This window comes from Apteryx rowi, unplaced genomic scaffold (assembly GCF_003343035.1).
Source record: "Apteryx rowi isolate R43461 unplaced genomic scaffold, aptRow1 scaffold_42, whole genome shotgun sequence".
Classification (NCBI taxonomy): Eukaryota; Metazoa; Chordata; class Aves; order Apterygiformes; family Apterygidae; genus Apteryx; species Apteryx rowi.
In genome coordinates, this window is record NW_020450665.1 from 3,477,892 (window position 1) to 3,496,692 (window position 18,801).

Here is an 18,801-nt window from a genome sequence, read left to right on the forward strand (position 1 = left end):
GTTTCATCTCTGATCAGCTCTTTTGACTTGACTGTAGAACCTCAGGTTTTGTGTAGCACAATAAAATTTTCTCACCGTGATTTGGCTATATAGTCTGATGATTTTAAGATGGCAAAATGTTAGATACAAGAAACCATTATTTGTATATGTTAGTGCTTATTAGCATTGTATTTTGCAACTTCCATATTAAGATGCAGGACTTCAAGGTTCCTGTTTTACATTTGTAGTTAATAATGCTAGTGATTATTTTTATTTTAAATCTGTCTTGATTTAATACTAATGAGAACCTTAACTATTAGTCTGAGCTGTCCTCTTGGAAAATTGTCGTGTTCTGTAATCTGAACAGCAGTTTTAGGATGCTTTACTGTGCACTTGTGGCTTCTGAGGTATTCTTGTGTTCACTTCCTTAGGCAAGTTTTAAGGTTAAGGTTTATTTCTCTCTTACTTTCTGTTAGTAAGAAGAAATATTTTCCTTCCAATTAGAATCTGTTCAGCCTACACTCTTCCTTGAGGTACATTTTAGTTTTGTACATAGCTTGTTATAGTTAATGGCAGCTGAACTCTAATGTTAAGAGTTTTGGATGGAGTTGCCTAGATGGCTTTCTTTAAACTTTCTACTGGCAGGCATTTTTTTTTCCCCCCAAAGATTTGTGTTGTACCAGGGAGGCTACAGGCTACATGTCATCTAACAGTACGTTAAGTAAYTTGAGGACTTAACTGCTGGGTGCAGCTAGTGAGTTTTTTGGACTGTTATGCAACTCGGGGTAAAGGCACTTTTTCTGCTTTTGAGGTGATCTTACATGCAAATAACCTACTTTTGTTGGCTTACATGTTACAGGAGGAAATACCTCTTGCTGACCAGGATATTAGTCAGCAAATATTAAACTAGAGAAAGGCCACTTGGTTGTTTAAAAAAAAAAAAMAAAAAAAATTTTTTTCTGGTACAGATCTTTATAATGTAGAGTAGATGTTTGTTTTTATTTCCTTTTGAAACAGAGAATTCCAGAAACGGAGGAAGACGAAGATAGCACATAGACTTGTAGAGGGGGTTTCTGTACCATGCCTGCAGTTGAAAGTAGTGATGTGTGTTGTTACGTGATTGTTAGAGAACAAGTAGCTACCAAACATGTCTGAAATTACAAACTGGAAGTAAAGGCTGCCCTTCTGCAGCTCACCCTGTTTTGTCCAGCTGGGTGTTTTGGTAGAGCAGGAAAGAGGCAGGTGTGCATATAGCTGGTTTACCTTCCCCTGCCCACCTCTGCATCTGGGAGGTTGGGCATCTGGGAGGTTGGATGGTTTAGTATTAGCCTGTTATCCAGTGGGGGGAGGGTGTCTCTTCTGAATCGGTGACATCTGGGCACATAAAATTAGACTGTTTTGTAAGGAAGTAGTGTGATATTTGCAGGACACTGTCTGTATGAACTACATAAGAAGCTCCTAATAAGCTATACCTTGTGTGTTATTTTGATTCTAAGGAAACTACGGTTGTCTATAAAACCCCTGTCAAATCATCATGTGAAATAAAATTCTGAGATCCTTATTTTGTCTCATCCTCATGAATGAATAGATTCACTGGCTGCTTATATGAGTCCCCTCTTTTCTTTTCCTCCTTCCATGAACTTCCTGTGGAGGATAAGAAATAGAGATAAGAGGTATCTGTGGTTCCTGTGAGAATTCATCCTAGTCTCAGGCTTGAACTAAGAAAAGCTTCATAGCTTGATCTCACTCTTACTGTTAAAAGAACTCTATTGTATTTAGAGAGCAGAGTGGACAGCAATGGATGTTTCCTTGATTCTGCAGATGACCTCTGCAATAGCCTGTATAATGGGTTACTGAGCATCCTATAAAGATGGAACATAATCTTCTGTTTTTGTAAGACGCTAATGTAGAAACCGAAAGGGGAAAAAATGTACCCAGGGTACCTGTGATGCTGAAGAGGATTATAGTGACAATTAGCTTAAGTCTCTTGGACTGATAGTTTTATGCCCTTTTACTGTTTTGCTGTACATATGCAAGTTCACTGCTTATCAGATGGCATGAAGTCATATAATCAGTGAAGACATCACCAGTGTCACTTGAAAATATTGTTAATCTAAAAGTTTATTGTTCAGAATCCTCCTGGACTACTTAATCTGCTAAACTGACCAGAGGTGAACACGTGCAGTATCTTGACTGAGGTGTTTGTGTCATGGTGAAGTACTCTTCATGTCAGTCATGTTGTTATAGTTATAAGGACATCGTTCAGATTTTCATTACTTTTCCTACCAGGTCTCTGTTCTTGGTTTGGGGTTTTTTGTTGTTGTTGTTGTTGTTTGTTTTATTTTGCTGTTTTGGTATGTCTGTTCTGTGATTACACGTGAAGAAGGTGAGGAAGTTCCATTTTTGTTTCATGAGCAGTTAAGTGTAAGCTATGCAGCTTATCCTTACCTAGTGTGTTGCCTTGTGCCACTAAGACACCTTTCTTGGAACTGAATTCACCTGTCAGTATTGTGTGTCCCTCCAGTCACGGATTAACAGTTAACATTCCTTGAAACTCAGACTAGACAACTGACAGCCAGTTCTCCAAAGCTGGAGAAAAAGATAGAGGCCTTGAAGTTGACCCAGTTAGCATGGTTTTAAATAAAATGATTTTAAATCACCTGGGGTTGCATCGTGCTATTTTAAGGTAATGAAATTTAATTATAGAAGCCTAAAGAGATTTCACTTACCTGGGTTTTTTTAATCAGGATCTGCATATATTTATGTGCATACACATAGACTTGCACTTTAAGAAGGCTTTCACCCCAGTTTGATAACAGATGTAAAAACCTCCAGACCACTCAGATTTAAGGAGTTGCTAGGATTTCTTCTGCAAATGCTTCTGTTCGGGAGACTTACAAAGTGTGAGGTTCAGGCTCTGGGTTGGCAGTCTGATTTCTGCTGCTGTGCAGTCAGCTAGCTTTACAGTTCAAGGGAGGTTGCAAAATCTTCAGATAGTTGTGTGTAGCCTGAAAGAGAATGACCAGGTTAAGAATACCTTCAAAGAGTTTCTCAAATCACAGTTACATATGTATTTATGGTTACTGATTATTGTGGTGGTAGATGATGATTACAACTGTTTAGTTCACATTATGTTAAATAGGCCATTTATCTACAGTCCAGACTGTGGCAGCAGGAAAAGGTGGTTTCAGGTTTTTCATCCTAGCTAAGCTGCTAGCATTCAAATTTCCAAGGAGTTAAACAAGAGCAAAGTATTCCATTCCTCCTCCTTCCTGGTAGGAGAACACTCATCAGCAGTGCTACTTTTTGCGTTGCTGATCCTAGAAACTGATATCTTCCTTCTCTGCCTCAGATGGAGGAGAGAACCTCTTCATAGGTTTCTTTCTTCTCTTAGCACTGCTTTTACTGATTTATTGAATGCTGGAAAACAGTTGTATTCCTGTTCTGCAACGTTTATAGTTTCATTAACACTGTAAGGATTTTCCCTTTTTAAAATGGAAGTATTTATTTCCCAGATTCTCCTTAAGTAAAATCGCTTAATGGCTATTGACACATGAAAAACAGAGTTTGTTACCTTGAATTTACATACGACTTTTCAAACTTCAGGATGAGTTTACCAGTTCAGGACTGGAACAAATCACAGACACTAAAGGCTGACACACAGTTTTGGTTTTTTTGTTTGTTTGTTTTCGGGGGTTTTTTTGAGATGCAAGGAAAGTAGGAATAACACAAAATTAAGAAAAGAAGAAAAGAGGGTACCTGGCAGTAAAGACAGGAGAGTAGACATTTATGCTATGGATCCACTAACATTTTTAAGATCTCTTGTGAAAACAATGGTAACTAACATAGTTCAAAGCCATTTAGCTTAGTGTGTTGCTAGTTTCACCTCTTTGTTTTTCTTTTGTGTCATGTTTGATCCTCTTAACTTTATTTTTGTTACTTTATATTTTATTTAATATAACTATTAGTACTGTCAGTTTACTAGGAACTGAATGTGGCAAGGAGAGTTTGACATTTTATTCTGGTTTTTAGGTTCCTTACAGATTGCATGCTGTGCTAGTTCATGAAGGTCAAGCTAATGCAGGACACTACTGGGCATATATTTATGACCACCACCAGAATAGATGGATGAAATACAATGATATTTCTGTGACAAAGTCAACATGGGAAGAGTTGGAACGTGACTCTTTTGGTGGTTACAGGAATGCCAGTGCATATTGTTTAATGTATATCAACGATAAGGAACAATACTTGATGCAAGGTAATGTCGTGGATATGTTTTCAGCATGAAGGAGAATAGCTGAATGTACCAATAGAGCTTCTTTCAGAATAACTTCCAGAGTTTTGAAATGGTTAAAAAAAAATTCTGGAAAGTTCTATTTATGCTCATAACTGTCAGTCATATTGTTTTTTGCAGGTAAAACAAGTTCTCTTCAACCTTACATAAATAAAGGTTAATAAAGATAATGCTGGTGTTTCAGCATTATATTAAAAGAGCAAAATTTGTTTGCCATTTTGCAAACATTTAGGCAGATGATAACATGTTTAGTGTTTAGGAGATGTTAAGTTCACTGAAGAATAAAACTGAAATACAGAAAAGCCAAAATGACTCTCTTAAAATTAAAATACTCTCTATTCTCTCCCCCTTCCCCCCATAAGCTTCACAACTCTAATGAACTTTATGGGAGTGTGGAAGCTTGGCACTTTATGCGATATATTGAAATGTGAATAGCTTAGCCTTACCATGCACATCTTTAACCAAAGAAATGCATGGGTTTGAAAACTGTTTTCATGTCATGCAGTTGTATGTAACTAGAATGCTTATGAGGAAATGTTTGGAGTGAGGGGAAAGGCCTCTTAGCATGAGTTTCATGGGCTCTGGTAATGGTGGCTAGGGAGATGAGTCTGAAAGTGGCCAGTCATTCAGCAACAAGTTTTGAACTTTGAGTGAAAATCTTCATATTCCTGTCTTTTCATAGGGCAAAAAGCTAGAAATCTCATTTGTCTGGTTTTATATGTGAACTGATATTAACCTTGACGTTTCTAGATTGCCAGATTAATAACAGACTTGCAGCCATAGGGTTTATGAGCCCTGTAGGATGGCTCTGCCACTCTAATTACGTTTGAGGCCTGCTGGTGGGGACAAATACAGCTGATTTGTCCCTCAGGACCTAGGATACTATTACTGAGACTATTCTCAAAGGAAAAATGAAGGTTACTTCGTGTAGCTGGCGTTCTTATCAGTTGCCTTTGCAAATCCACATAGGCCCGCTCTCCTTCCCTTTTCGCCTGAGAAGTTGGTGATGTTCCTAGTTCTACATGGCAGTAATACAATCTAGCTTACAGTTTTTTTTCCTTTGTTGCAAATGTTCAGAACCATATGGTGTTCATGGCCCAAAAGGCTTATCTTTCAAAACGGTAATGATCCGATGGCGCCCAAGTGTGTATAATCTCAAGATTGAAAGAGCAGTGGCAATACATCCCTGTAGCAGAGAAATTTCCAACAGATAATAAAAACAGTAAATGTAATATAGTTCTTGACACTTGCTGCTGTACTGCATGCTTTCAGTAATTCACTTCAGTAAGTTTATATATATATATATATATATATTTTTTTTTTTTAACTTATTCTTTCTTTTTCTGAAATACAAATTTTGTGCTACCACAGAGGAGTTTAACAAAGAAACGGGACAGATACTTGTTGGAATGGACACACTGCCTTCTGATTTGAGGGATTATGTCAAGGAAGACAATAAACGTTTTGAAAAGGAGCTTGAAGAATGGGATACAGAACTTGCTCAGAAAGCACAGCAGGAAAAGTTACTATCTCAGATACCCAGGGCACCAGCACCTTCCCCTGCTCCAGGTTAGTTTTTCCTACCTGTTTGTAAAAGGAGTAGAATCAAAAATAACTGGTTTGTATATACATTATTTCACAGTTTAAGAAAGGAAGAAAAAAAAAATTTTGTAATCTTGAATTATAATTATTTATTTGGCCAAGATAACTGCACTTGAAGTTTAACCCATTGTTTTTTGTTGCATTTTAATTTTTACTTAAAGAAATAAGTTGATGGTTCTTCTTTCCCACTCCCAGCTGTGTTTAGCTGGTACTAAATTAAAATGCTTTTTCTGCATGGAAACTGTGGCCTTTTTCACAGATAATTAACAGCTCTCACTAGTCAGTTTTGAGAATTTATTAGCCTTTCAGTAATGTATGTTCTTCTCTTTGGAGTGACTGAGTAGAAGACCTAGCTTTTCATTTCAGTTAGAGCAGAATTTAGATCTGAAGAGAAGAATAACTTACTTGGTGTGATGTGTGGAATACAGTTAGCAATAACAGAGCTTAATTAATTAATGATGATGTACAAAAAAAAAGAGGATGTTAAAACCATGCAAAAGGCTCTGAACAGCAATGGTGAAAGCCAGTGCTGTTAGGGCCTTAACTAATAAAGACCACTGGCAAGCAGCATAAAGAATATGCCTGCTTTAACGCAGAAAAACTTGTCAGGTTTTAGGTTACATCCACCTTTTGCTCCATTGCAAAAGGCTGTTCATACATCGTATCAAAGATAACCTAATGGATTTGTATAGTGAGGCTGCTGTCCAGATGTTCTCATTGTTGTACTTGAGTCATTAAGCCTGCACATACATTTGTCTTGACCATCTGTCACTACAAATTGGATATAAAAAGTAAAGTACAGTGATTTAATGATATTTTTCTTCTTGCAAACTCTGTGGAGAGTGACTTCATCTTCTATATGTTTTGATTCCGTAAACACTTTGAGACTAGTTTTAGTTCTTTTATTAGTAATAAAAAATATTAAATGAATGTATGTCATTTTTGTCTGCCAAAATTTCCCTTTTTCGTATGTGAAACATAAAACACTATGCCACTCAGCTTTATTTCCTCCCAAGTGAGGGAGACTTTGAGATTTCTCTTAAGTCAGAAGACTGTAATGTGTTGATTATTTTTTAAAGTTAAAATATATTTGGAGCTCTAGTAGCTGATCATTCCATATATTGAGCATGCATCCTACTAAAAGTCTAAGCAGAATCTCGTCTTTGTTCTCAGTCCTCCCTCTTAGGGCTGATAAACACTCCTTGCTTGAGAGCTTTGATGAGTCTATAGACAGGATGAGTCAGATGTTCTTAATGTAAAATTATGGGTCCATTTATATGAAAATTTTAAATGCCCTAAGTCACAGAAAACTAGTGTAATGTTGGATTTGTGAATAATAGGACCTACTGTGTGTCTTCTGTACAGGTTACTTTATCTATGAGACACTAATCCAAATAAAACTAATCAATTCAAAATTCATGCTTATGTTAACATATGGAATTGTTATCTTATTTCTCTCACTAAGTTCAAGCAGGAGAACCAGAATATTTAGAGCAACCATCAAGAACTGATCTTTCAAAGCACTTAAAAGAAGATTCTGTACAAGCAATCAATAAAGCTTTATCTGAACAAGAGGATAGAGGTCCAGAAGCTATTATGGATATGGTGAGGATATTTTGAAGCTTAAAGTATCTTTTCCCTTTTATTTTGCAAGTGGAAAGGATGAAAACTGACAAAAAGGGGGGAGAAAAAAACTTTGAACAGAAGATTATCTGTCCAACACTAAAAATCCATCCAGAAAGAGTGTAATATATTAATGAGCACAGTATAATAAAAGTATTAAGGTAGATGTCCTGTATGTGATTACAGTACTTGTCATGAGTCCAGCATGTTGTTCAAAAAACAATCAAGCGTTAGTGCCCACCGTCAAACAATCTTTTCCAAAATAAATGGAATCATCTAACATTTTAGCAGGGCATATTGATATTACAGATAAAAAGCTTGAAAAATATTACTTTGAAACATGATTTTTATCTGAGGAATATGAGATTATAAGTTTTCTTGAAAGGACCACAGGAGCTAAAATAGCTTTTGAAGATGAGAGGTTTTTTGAACATTATGTCTAGGGAAGGTAGCTTTAGAACTAATGGATTTCTGAAGGTGAAAAATCATCAAGAAAATTTGCAATATGATAGAACTTTTTGTTTAACAGTGTTCTGCAGCTTTTAATGCAAATTCACAAATTTCTGAAAATTAAGCTTTGTGATTTATCAGATGCATATTTGGTATATTATAAGAACTAGAATGTTGGGTGATGCTGTTTTTTCACTTCATATCACAAATAGTAAGAAGACTTGGAAATTAACTGCTTCAAGAGTTATTAATGAAGCTAATATTTAAGTTTCTGCTGAACAGTTTTTGCTTTCAGCAAATTTTTTTTTTGTTTCACTATAGGTGTATAGGTAAATGATCAATGTATTTACCACAAAAATGAATGCATTTAAAGCAATATATGCCTCTATCTTGGAATCATAACATTCAGAATGAAGCACACAAAATATGTCAGTTTATTTTTTCRGTGTAGCTTGCTCAGGTACCACTAGTGACCACGAGTGATGTGAAGAATTTGGATAAGTGCAAAATTTCAAGTGTACTTTCTAAGTTCTGGTCTGAATCTTCATTAAATGAAATTAGTCTAGTGCCAGGTGTCTTTGTGGTCAACAGGAAAGTCTGTTTAAACCCGTTGAAAATTACACGACAACTTGTTGACTCTTATTGCAACCTGAAGGTTATTGCATCTCTCTCTACTGTGGTTTTGGGAGAGCAGAGTCTCTGCTAAACTGAAGTTAAAGCCAACAGGAAAACTAATCTAACCCTGGATGAAAAGATGCTCTACCGCTAATGTTTAGTCTACTGAATATCTGGCTTTCTGAGTTGGAGTGCACTGAGCATCACAGGGGGATCTTGCTTAATGAGCTCTCTCCAGCTGAGAGGGTAAACTCTGACGATACCCATGTCATGATTATATGTCTTGCCTGATGCTCTCCTCTTTGTAGGGTCTGTGGGCATCCATCCCAGTGGGAACCTTACAAACTTGATTCCGGGGGTCAAGTGGTGTACTTTAGGCTAGTGACATTTCACACTGTAGTCAGCATTAGGGCTTTAACAAGACTATGATTGTTGAACTGAAGGTTATATTTTGAGAAGTAACATGTAAAATCAGTTGAAGGTTAAAACATCATGACAGCCTCAAGGAGGCAGAAGTAAGTCTCCTTATTCCAATATTTTCACTGCATTGTTCTGCAACAAGATAGATGTCTTCTCCTCCCCCCCCCCAAAAAAAAAGAAGAGGCAGAACAAAACAAGCTCTTTTATTAAGAAACAAAAGTCTTTCAGCTGCTAGCATCTAAAGCCAATTCCAAACTAGTGTAAAGGTACTTCAGTGATGTTTAAGAGCCGCTGTCCATATACACAAAGGTAATTTACGCCAAGAAGGAAGTACAGTTCTACCTCCCTACTCATTTTAATTGTAATTCTACTTCCATATACATTCTGACATCTAGGCATGTATCCCTTTTGTCAACTTATTATTTGTCCATTTTAAAAGAAGGAAAACATCATCAGAACATATAACAGGATTATGGGCTGCTCACCACATGAACATTTGTGCCCATTTTCTGTCCATATTTTTTTTTCCCCTCCTCCTCCTGACTGCACAGTCTTCCTTTGTATTTATACAATGCTGGGTGAATAGATACCATTCCTTATGTGTGTTTCTGGAATCTTTCTTAAAAAATGAAACTATTGTAATAGTTGCAGAATGGCAGTGTGGCTTTCTTTCCACACTGTGACTGCATAGATTAGAATCAACTTCTGCAAACTGGCTATCAAATAATGATAGATGGTAGTAGCTGAGATGATCTCTGTTGTTGTTTAAAAGCTTACTTTAACATAATGAGAATTTTTAGCGACTAATTAATCTTTTCCATTTTTCTGTATACTTTTCTAAAAAAAAAAAAAAACCTGTTGTATGATGTAGTGCATCTTTAGATTTTCTTTCAAGTATCTTAACTGCTAGAGGCATTTTTATATTTCTTCCAGAGCATCAGCAAATGTTAGTCTTTGGCTTGTCGCCATCCCTTAATATGAATTCCTCAGATACTTCAGATGTATTTACTAATACCCTGGTGGAATATATGAAAAAAGATGGTGGTTCAGAGACTCATCCTTTAACAACTGCTTTAAATTTGTAACGGATGTTACAAAGTTGCAATAATGGAATACCACCCTCTGAAGATATGATTAGTGAATAAAGGAAAAACAACACAATTCCACAATTATGGCTTAATTAGAAATCCACTGCTAAAAATTTAAGAAATTATAAATAATGAGAGAATGTGATATTTACCTTTTTTTTTTCCCCCAAAAAACTTCAGCAGTGCACATCATTTTACTTGATCAGGCTGTCAGTTTGTGTCTCTCTGTATTTTTCTCTATTTCTGATCCCCACCCCCCTCCACATACTGATAATGATTTTCTTCTGCAGAACTCTGATAATACCCCAGCTCAACCAGCTCCTAACCAGCGAGTTGTAGAGGTGGCGATTCCTGATGTAGGGACTTTTGTGATTGAGTCAGAGGAGGGGGGTTATGACGATGAGGTACATTTGATTGCAATTGTGTGCACCGCTCCTACTTGGTGCTTTCTTACGCTGCCTGATGAGAATTTTTGGCATGTTCGCACATCGTGATACCTAACAGATTTCTGCATAACTAAATGCTTAGCAATTTGTAACTATAACGATCTCTTACGTTGTAATGAAATATGAAAATAAAGCAGTAGCTACTCTAATCGGGCACGCTTTGCATGGTATAGTTTACACCGAAGGTGTCTTTGTCTTTATAGCTGTGGAAGTTGAATGTTTGTGTTAGGCCAGATAGCCTTTGCAATGCTGGTGGTAGGCTGTGGATTCCTACGGTGTTCTTTTAAAAAAAATGCCAGGCCAGTGAGTGGTGTTCCGAATGTTTGTGTTTTCTTGTCAGTCCAGTAAAGCTAATGTTCAAGTCCGATGCCCTATTTGCCAAGGTTAAGCTTTTTAGACTCCAGGAGTTAGTTTGTCCATGGAGATAACCTGAAACTGATAGGGCTGGTGGAGCTGAATCAAAAACGTTTTCCTGGCTTTTTCTTTCAGCCATAAAGTTCATAACAGCCTTTTGGTATAATACCACTTCCTAAACATTAAAAAAAAAATTTGCTTTTTCCTAGGTCAGAACTAAGGTGGTGCATATAACTAGTATTACCCTTGGAACAGATGAGAGGCACATGTCATCCTAAGAGGCAGTACTTTCTGCTGGCCTGTTTTGGCAGCAGAAGGGAACACTGCCAGGTCATCTCGCTGTTTTGCTTTGACACACTCCCTATTCCGTGTTTGTTGTGGCAGGGAATAGAGTTAGTGCAGCCCCTATTCGCAGGTATCTGAGCGTGTTTTCTCGGTAGGCTGTGGGCAGCTTTCACTTCCCTGCGCAAATGGGTATTTCAGGTCATTCTGTGCTGTAATTATGAGCAATTGTAACTGGCAGTGTGGGATGGGGAACAAAATACTCTAATTGACAGTGTCACACTGAGTTTGGCTTCTCACAAATGTGTAATTTCCACCTTTAAAGACACGAGCATTTAGCCTCCCCTAATGACCTGCTTTGTTGTTGTTGTTGTCCCCATGCCATTGTCTTCCCAGAGGATGCTAACTTTCTTCCCCATTTTTTTCTTTTCTGTTTTTTTTGTAATCTATTTGCTGCTTTTATTTTTTTATTTTTTTTAATGCTGCTCTTATGTGAGGGAAACTTTTCCAGAATTAATCCTAAGGCTTTTAATCTTCTGCTCCTAAAGGCTAGTTTCTGTTGCTGTGCCAGCTAGACCTTGGGTGGTGAGGGAGAGCGCATTTGTCTTTGCTCACAGATAATAAGGGGAAAAGGCCTTTTTGAGTAACCTAGAAGTATTAAATTTTGTGTATATAGCTGATGTGTATAACTGTGAGGTCTTTTTTTGTGTTATGTTTGGCTTTGTGTTTGTCAGATTTCTTGCTTTTATTTTAAGAAGTAGACTGCAAATGCTTCATGGACCAATTGTTTTTATAGCAGTGGGTCCCTTGTTTTGATATTGAAACACGTAAAATATAGTTAGTGTGGTTTACTATGCTTTTTAGTGTAGTACATACAAAGTACGATTGGATGATCTTTTTATTTGAAATAGTTTTTATTTTATCCTTTGGTGGCCATGGGTTCTTCAAGTATTACTTGTTCAGTATGCAACTTCTGATGAATACTAATGTTGAACGATGCATGTTCCTTTCCTGGGAAGTTTTGACCATGTAACTTCTAAAGTGCATTTGATGCAATTCTTCAATCTTTTTGTAAGCTTCCTTTTAAATCATATATTGTTATAGAAAAGATATGTACACGTGCTGTGATTGATTTGCAGAATACACACATCAAATCTTGTATTGAAACGTGCCATTTCAATGTATGCATGCATTAAGTTGCTTTTTATCTTGCATGAGACTAAAAGCATATTGAATTTAATCATTAAAATATTAATCATTCAAAACTTTTACCTTAAATCCCTTATGGCAGGTCATGCTGACCCCGAACATGCAAGGTATTATCATGGCTATAGGTAAAGCCAGGAATGTTTATGACAGGTGTGGGCCAGAAGCAGGGTTCTTTAAGGTACAACTAACATTTTCAACTTTTTTCTCCTCTGACTTTTCTTGTTAGATTTACCTTCTCACCCTATCCGTTGATGCATTTTAAGATTTTTCCAGCATTTATAAGTACTCTTCTGTGATGTCAGTCCTCCATTTAGATATTTCTCTCTAGAAAAATGTAGAGCTATTCCCCTGTTCACTTAGCAATATATTGTTTTGATATCAGTAACTTAAATACCTTTTTGCATTTTACGTTTCTAACAATAATGGCAAGTAACTTGAAACTTAGATGTGGGATTGGTGAGAGTATGTATTTTTCCCTTTTTGTAACAAAAAGCATGCCTTCACTAGACTGTGTTTGAGACATCAGTGTTTTCATCCAGGGACATCAGTGTTCTGTTGTATTTGTTCTTGTTTTGTCCTCCTTAAAAGACTTGTAGTAAATATAAATTGTTTTCTTTTGTTTAACTGCCTTGATGTCGATACTTTTTATTTATGCAGTGTGCTTTATATTGAGGATTAGGGCCTTTGTGGTTGTAACTCTTCAGAATAAGACCAGATTTTAAAAAATGTGTTAATTTTTTCAAATACACAAAATTACAAGTGTTTTTTAGCTCCTAAAACCTTTTGAATTTTCAGGATACTAGCAAGGGGATTACTTTGACATGATGTAGAATCTTCTCAAATGTGATTTTTCGCAAGAAGAGGAAGAAGCTTCTTGTTTGGCTTTGAGTAGCATTCTCTTTTCACCTTAATTGTTATGGTGTATTTACACTGAGAGAAATTCTGTTAAATACAGTTGTGTCTTTAACAACTTGGTCAGGAAATTGGAATCTTGAGGTTTTGTTCGTTCGTTTGTTTGTTTGTTTAAACAGATGCTTTGAGAAGTGTTATGACCATAGCATTTGTTTCCAGGGCTGTTTCTGTTAACTGTGCCTGCTTCCAGGGAACAGAGATACCTGCCATAGCCTTTGTTCAGTGAAATGGATTTTGCTTAGGGTGGTCAATGTTTTCAAATTCCTCACTTAATGAAAAGCTTCTCCCTGTCAATTGCTTTTCAATAAAAAAAAAAAAAAATGCTTTTTTGAGCAAATTAAGCTCTTTACCGGAAAGGTTAACTACACTGAACCTTTTTCTTTAAATGAAGGGTATTTTTATTATGAACCTTTTTCTTTAAATGAAGGGTATTTTTATTATTTTAAAACAAACAAAAAATCCAGTTCAAAATAAGCTTATGGCAAATGCTTTGGAATTATCAAAGCATTGTACCGTTACACATTTTCTTATTGTTTTAATTTTTAACACTTAAATATTTTCACTGCATGGTGGGGGAAGGATTTTTCTTTGAGATGTTCCGCCCCTAAATTGGTGGAGGATAAAAAGTTTCTCTACTGATTTTGTGTTGGATCATGTTTGTAATAACTTAGGGCGGGTGGAACATGCTTCAATTTTAAGGAGTAGATTAGTATGAATGTATGCAAATGAAGTGGCTCTGTTCAGTAGTGAATTTCATGTTTTAAAACGAATCACATAAAATTTCTTGTTACTTCATAAACTTACTGAAAAGCTTCTGTGATATTTTTTAATACCATTAGACTCTTTTTTCCCATGTGTATTTTTTATAAAATGAGTATTTTAAAATAGTTGTGTTTTCTCTATGATATTTTTGCTTTTGTATACCCCAGGCAAAACCCATGTGATGTGGGTCATTGTTTCTTCCAAGGTTTGACACCCCCCCCCCCCCCCCAGATCACCAACTTGAGGCATACCTAACACAAACTGATTAAGATGTTTATTGATCAATGACCTCTTACAGTCATCCTTCTCTTAACTTTGTAGCCAGTTCCTTGCAAAATGTGTGTCATAAGATCTTTATGTAACATTCTTTACTTTTTTCTGTTACTTTTTTCCATTGCCCCTTTTTTTGTTTGCTGTTTAAAGAAACAGTGCTATTTTTCACTGCATATAGGATTTCTAAATTCATAGGGTACCATTTTAATTTATTTTAAATGAGTGTGTATAAAAATATAGGATGTATGTTGGATTTTTTTTTCCTGTTTCTAAGTAATTCTCTGAAATGAATAATATTCTCTGAAATGAATAATAGCAACTACTTTTTGTTTCTGGCCTGCTGTGATAAACGGGGTTTAATTGTGTAGTTATCTGTGTTGGCTTCATAATGGTAGAGCTTCTAAAGATGTAAGATAATACAAATTTATCCATGGCTTCTGATATTTATAACCAATTCTCCCAAACTTCCTGTTTAATAATAACACGTCTGAATAACACTTCCAAATACTAAGCCAGAACGTTCTCTAAGTTTCCAAGTTCTCCACGCTCTCTCCATTTAAGTCTATATGAATAGTACCCTACCCATGTGTTCAGTGTTTTGAAACAAAGTGTATATTGGGAGAGGGATGGGAGCCTGAAATTCTCATAGGGAAACCTCAAGCAGTATGCCACTTCCAGGTATTTCAACATGAAGGAGTGTGGAATATTGAACAGGCTATTTTTCTGCCTGCTTTGGAGCTTTACTTACTCTCTGTGTTGTATTGAAACTTTGGTAATAGTTTTCTCAGTATTAATGTGTGAAGCTACTGTCTTAAGTCATTTGTTTCTGACTGACTTTTAATATTAGCAAAGAGTCTGATCACTTCTGTATTTTGAGAGATAAATTATGGAACATATTAAGATTTGTCACCATTTTTCTAATTGTTTTTCTTGTTGTTGCTGTTGTTCATGCTACATAGTTTCAGTGTGTAAAATCTAATTAACATAACAGATGATGTTCGTTAAAAACCTAATGTGCTGGTAAAGTTAGAAAAGTAAACACTTCTGGTGACCTCTAAAGTCAGTCTAAAATATTCAGCGAGGAGTCCATCCTGCCCTGCAAGGTGCTAATACTATTAATATTGAAGTATGTTTTCTTTAGAAATCGTAGAGTTTGGTTTTTGTTGCAAGACATTTTTCATTCTGACTTACAGTGTTTTCAAAATCATGCATGCTCATTAAACTTTCTGTAGAATTTGTTTTATTCATGTATTTACGTTTTGACCTTGTGTTAGAGGTACCTTTTTACCTTAGGATATTTTAGAAGATCCTTTTAAGTAAAATGTCTGAAACCTTATATTGCTTTCGGACAGTACATGATTCAGTAGGCCCCTTTAGGGATCAGATAAACTTTCTCCCAGGGAGATTTAGCACAGGATTGGGATTGCTTTTGAAGCAAAGGTCTGTCTGCGGTATTGGCAGGGTTAGTTGGGAGAGACAGGAACATATTTGTCATATGTCTCTCTATGTGTGTTTGGGTTTTTTCTCTTTTTTTTTTTCTAATGTAGTTTAAACTTGTGAGAGGGTGGAGTACAGGACTGTTTAAAAAAATACTTTGTAGGCCATGTGACATGAATTACTCTGTTGGTGTTTTGTGAAATTTACATGTTAAAAGTTAACCAAGAAGAATAAAGTATATATTTTAAATTATCTAGGCGATTAAATTGGAATACACACGACTACTAAAATTAGCACAGGAAGATCCACCACCTGAATGTGATTACCGTTTGCGTCATGCAATTGTTTACTTCATCCAAAACCAGGCACCAAAGAAGATAATTGAGAGAACGTTATTGGAACAGTTTGGAGATCACAATCTTAGCTTTGATGAAAGGTAATAAGATCAGCATGTCTCATTTCCTGTGCGCATGAACCTTCTGTGAAGGCTTGAGACACCCTTTTATATTTATATAGCGTGTGTAATAGCGAGTAAGAATTGTATGTTTGTTTGACTTTTACCTTCTTGTTAATATCTTCAAAGTGTTAGACTTGTGGAAGAACAATTTTATAAAAATTATAATCTTTATAAAAATCTCTGTAAAAGGAGTAAACAAGAAGTTGGGTTTCTATCAATAGGAAATAAGGAGAAGTACTCAGTGGTGGTGTTTGTAATTGCATACAGATTTTTGTACCTTCTTTTGAAACACTGTGCAAGGCAAGGTACTTTGCATTTCGTCACCTGCCTGTGAGCCAGCAGTAGGCTGCAAAGCCTTGCATCTCTTGAAATGGGGTACTGAGCTAGATAAGTAGCTTATTTGAATGAAAGACAACTTCTGTGTTCTAACTGAAATTCCATATATTTACCTATTTAAAAAAACAAACTGAAAGGTAGAGAACATTAGTGTAATTTCTGCATAGTGACATCTGTAAAGCCTCTGGTTCTAATCCTCAATCATCGGAGTATCCTGATGACACTTCTGGACAGCAAATATCAGGGAGTTTCAAACCATCTGAACTTTAAATTAAAGAGAAAGAGTGAGCAATGTGGCAGTTCAAAAAAGTAAAACAAGAAGTAAAGCTTAAATGGCAGATTTTTAAAGTAGGCGTGATGAAAACCTGTGTTCTTTCCTGCTGATCATACTGCACAAAATAGAGAGCACATCTTGCACAGTGTTTTCATACTGTTTTGCTTAGGGCTGTAGCACTCAGTGGCTTATACTGTTTAAGGCTACTCTCTTTATAGAGATAATATTCTCTACGAATTTACAGTAATCTCCCATGACTTGTTGCTTTTTTTAAGGTGCCGTAACATAATGAAGGTTGCTCAAGCTAAACTTGAAATGATAAAGCCAGATGAAGTAAACATGGAGGAATATGAGGTCAGTATTTTTTATGCTGTAAATAAAACTGTAACACAAAATAATTATAAATATGCTTTAGTTCTGAATTTATCTTAACAAATTTCTTCTTGTCTTACCTTGAGAAGTTAAAACTAGTTATTGAAAGAATTTGTAGGAAGGCTGCTCTGACCAGTTGACCTAAAGCCATAGGCCTTTTTTCCACATCTGTAGTTCCGAGGTCAAATTTGACTTGAGCCATAAATAAATGTCAAGTTTATTCAGCCTGTCCTTACTCCTTAATGTGTCTTGACGTCACTAACAGTTTTTCATAATTTAGCACATAAGAGCTGGTTGGCTTTCTCTATTCAGAAATTATTAAGCAGTAAAGAAGTGAGAGTGGTCTCAGGCCAGCCTCACACATCTTGAGAACTGTGTCATAGGCATCAAAGTCGTGTTTGTGGTTTTTCTCCAGCTGTCTTTGCAGTCATTCCCATTCTCTTATAAGCACCAGATTTTTTCATGTGCTGAGACCACCTTATGCATTTAATTTTTCCTCCTATACTATATAGAAAAACTTTGAATTTTTGCTCAAAGAAATGAGCACATCTCAGACGTTAAATTATCATGACTTTTATTTGGCAAAAGACTCCATCTCAAAGATAAGTTTATAGTTGGTTTTACATCAGTTTCAACTCATAATCCTGTACCTTAAGGCCTCTGAATTGGGGTTAATTATACTCTAGGCAGATTCCAGTGCACCACTTAAACCTTATCATTATGCTCATTGGTACAAACAATTCCTTGTTCAGAAGGACTAGGGAAGTAATCTTCCCCTCACCAAACTGAGTGAAAAATACATGCTCAGCATTTCTCTTTACCAGATTTAGGACCTACAATAGATGCTACTACATTGCAGTGTGTTCCCCATGGCCTGTGAGGGGAAAGGACAAAAGGCTCTCATAGCGATGGGCTTTCTGTTGCACATTTTAGGCTGTGCAAGGCTCAATATCTTACCGTTTTCTGTATGGCATTGCACAGGTAGAATAAACGGTTCTGGACTTAGCTTTAAGAAGCGGGGGAGTATTCTGTTTCCCTGCAGATATGTGGCACTTTTTTTTGTTTCTCCTGAGACACATAGCCAAGTGGTTTCTCCAAACACTGTATCAGTATTTGTCCTGTATAGTGAGTTGGCGTTTCATGGAACTTTTGTCCTGCTCTTTGTGTTGAATCCATAAATGGCTATCTATTATGGTATGCTGTCCCCTATTTTATCTTTAATGGAGCAATTGGAAGTTGGCTACTAACCAACTGGAATAAAAGCACCTTTCTCACTTAGAACACTTACCTGTAAAACATACCAGTAGTGACTTTGTATAAATGGTGATGCAGTAAGGTTAATGTTTTGTTCTAGTATAAACACTGTTTTGATCTCTAGTCCAAAGTGCTTAATAAGACATTGTGGTTTTTTGTCACTTCCCATTTAATGTGCTCAGGCCTTTTCTATCTCATTCATATATTGAAATTTAAGCTTAGTGTATAAGAAGGCTTTCACACTTACTGAGTAAATACTTGAATGTAATGTAGGGAAGAAAAAAAAAGATCTTTAGCTTCTCCCCCTCTTACTGTGAAGAAAAAGGGAATTTCTTATAATTCTGACTGTGGTTCTCCAA

At 36.2% G+C, this 18,801-nt stretch overlaps 1 protein-coding gene across 6 annotated transcripts in view; it reads left to right on the plus strand.

The window, feature by feature from the left end:
* USP25 (ubiquitin specific peptidase 25) overlaps positions 1–18,801 on the plus strand; it is an 80,020-nt gene that overhangs the window by 50,655 nt on the left and 10,564 nt on the right. For 5 of the 6 annotated variants that reach the window (XM_026075996.1, XM_026075999.1, XM_026075997.1 and 2 more), the window contains 5 exons: positions 4,012–4,240; positions 5,648–5,845; positions 7,344–7,483; positions 16,007–16,185; positions 17,092–17,170. In XM_026075996.1, coding sequence (XP_025931781.1) covers positions 4,012–4,240; positions 5,648–5,845; positions 7,344–7,483; positions 16,007–16,185; positions 17,092–17,170 — 825 coding nt within the window. Of the gene's footprint in view, positions 1–4,011; positions 4,241–5,647; positions 5,846–7,343; positions 7,484–10,364; positions 10,479–12,447; positions 12,544–16,006; positions 16,186–17,091; positions 17,171–18,801 lie in introns of all 6 variants that reach the window. The other variant, XM_026076001.1, reaches the window with a different exon arrangement.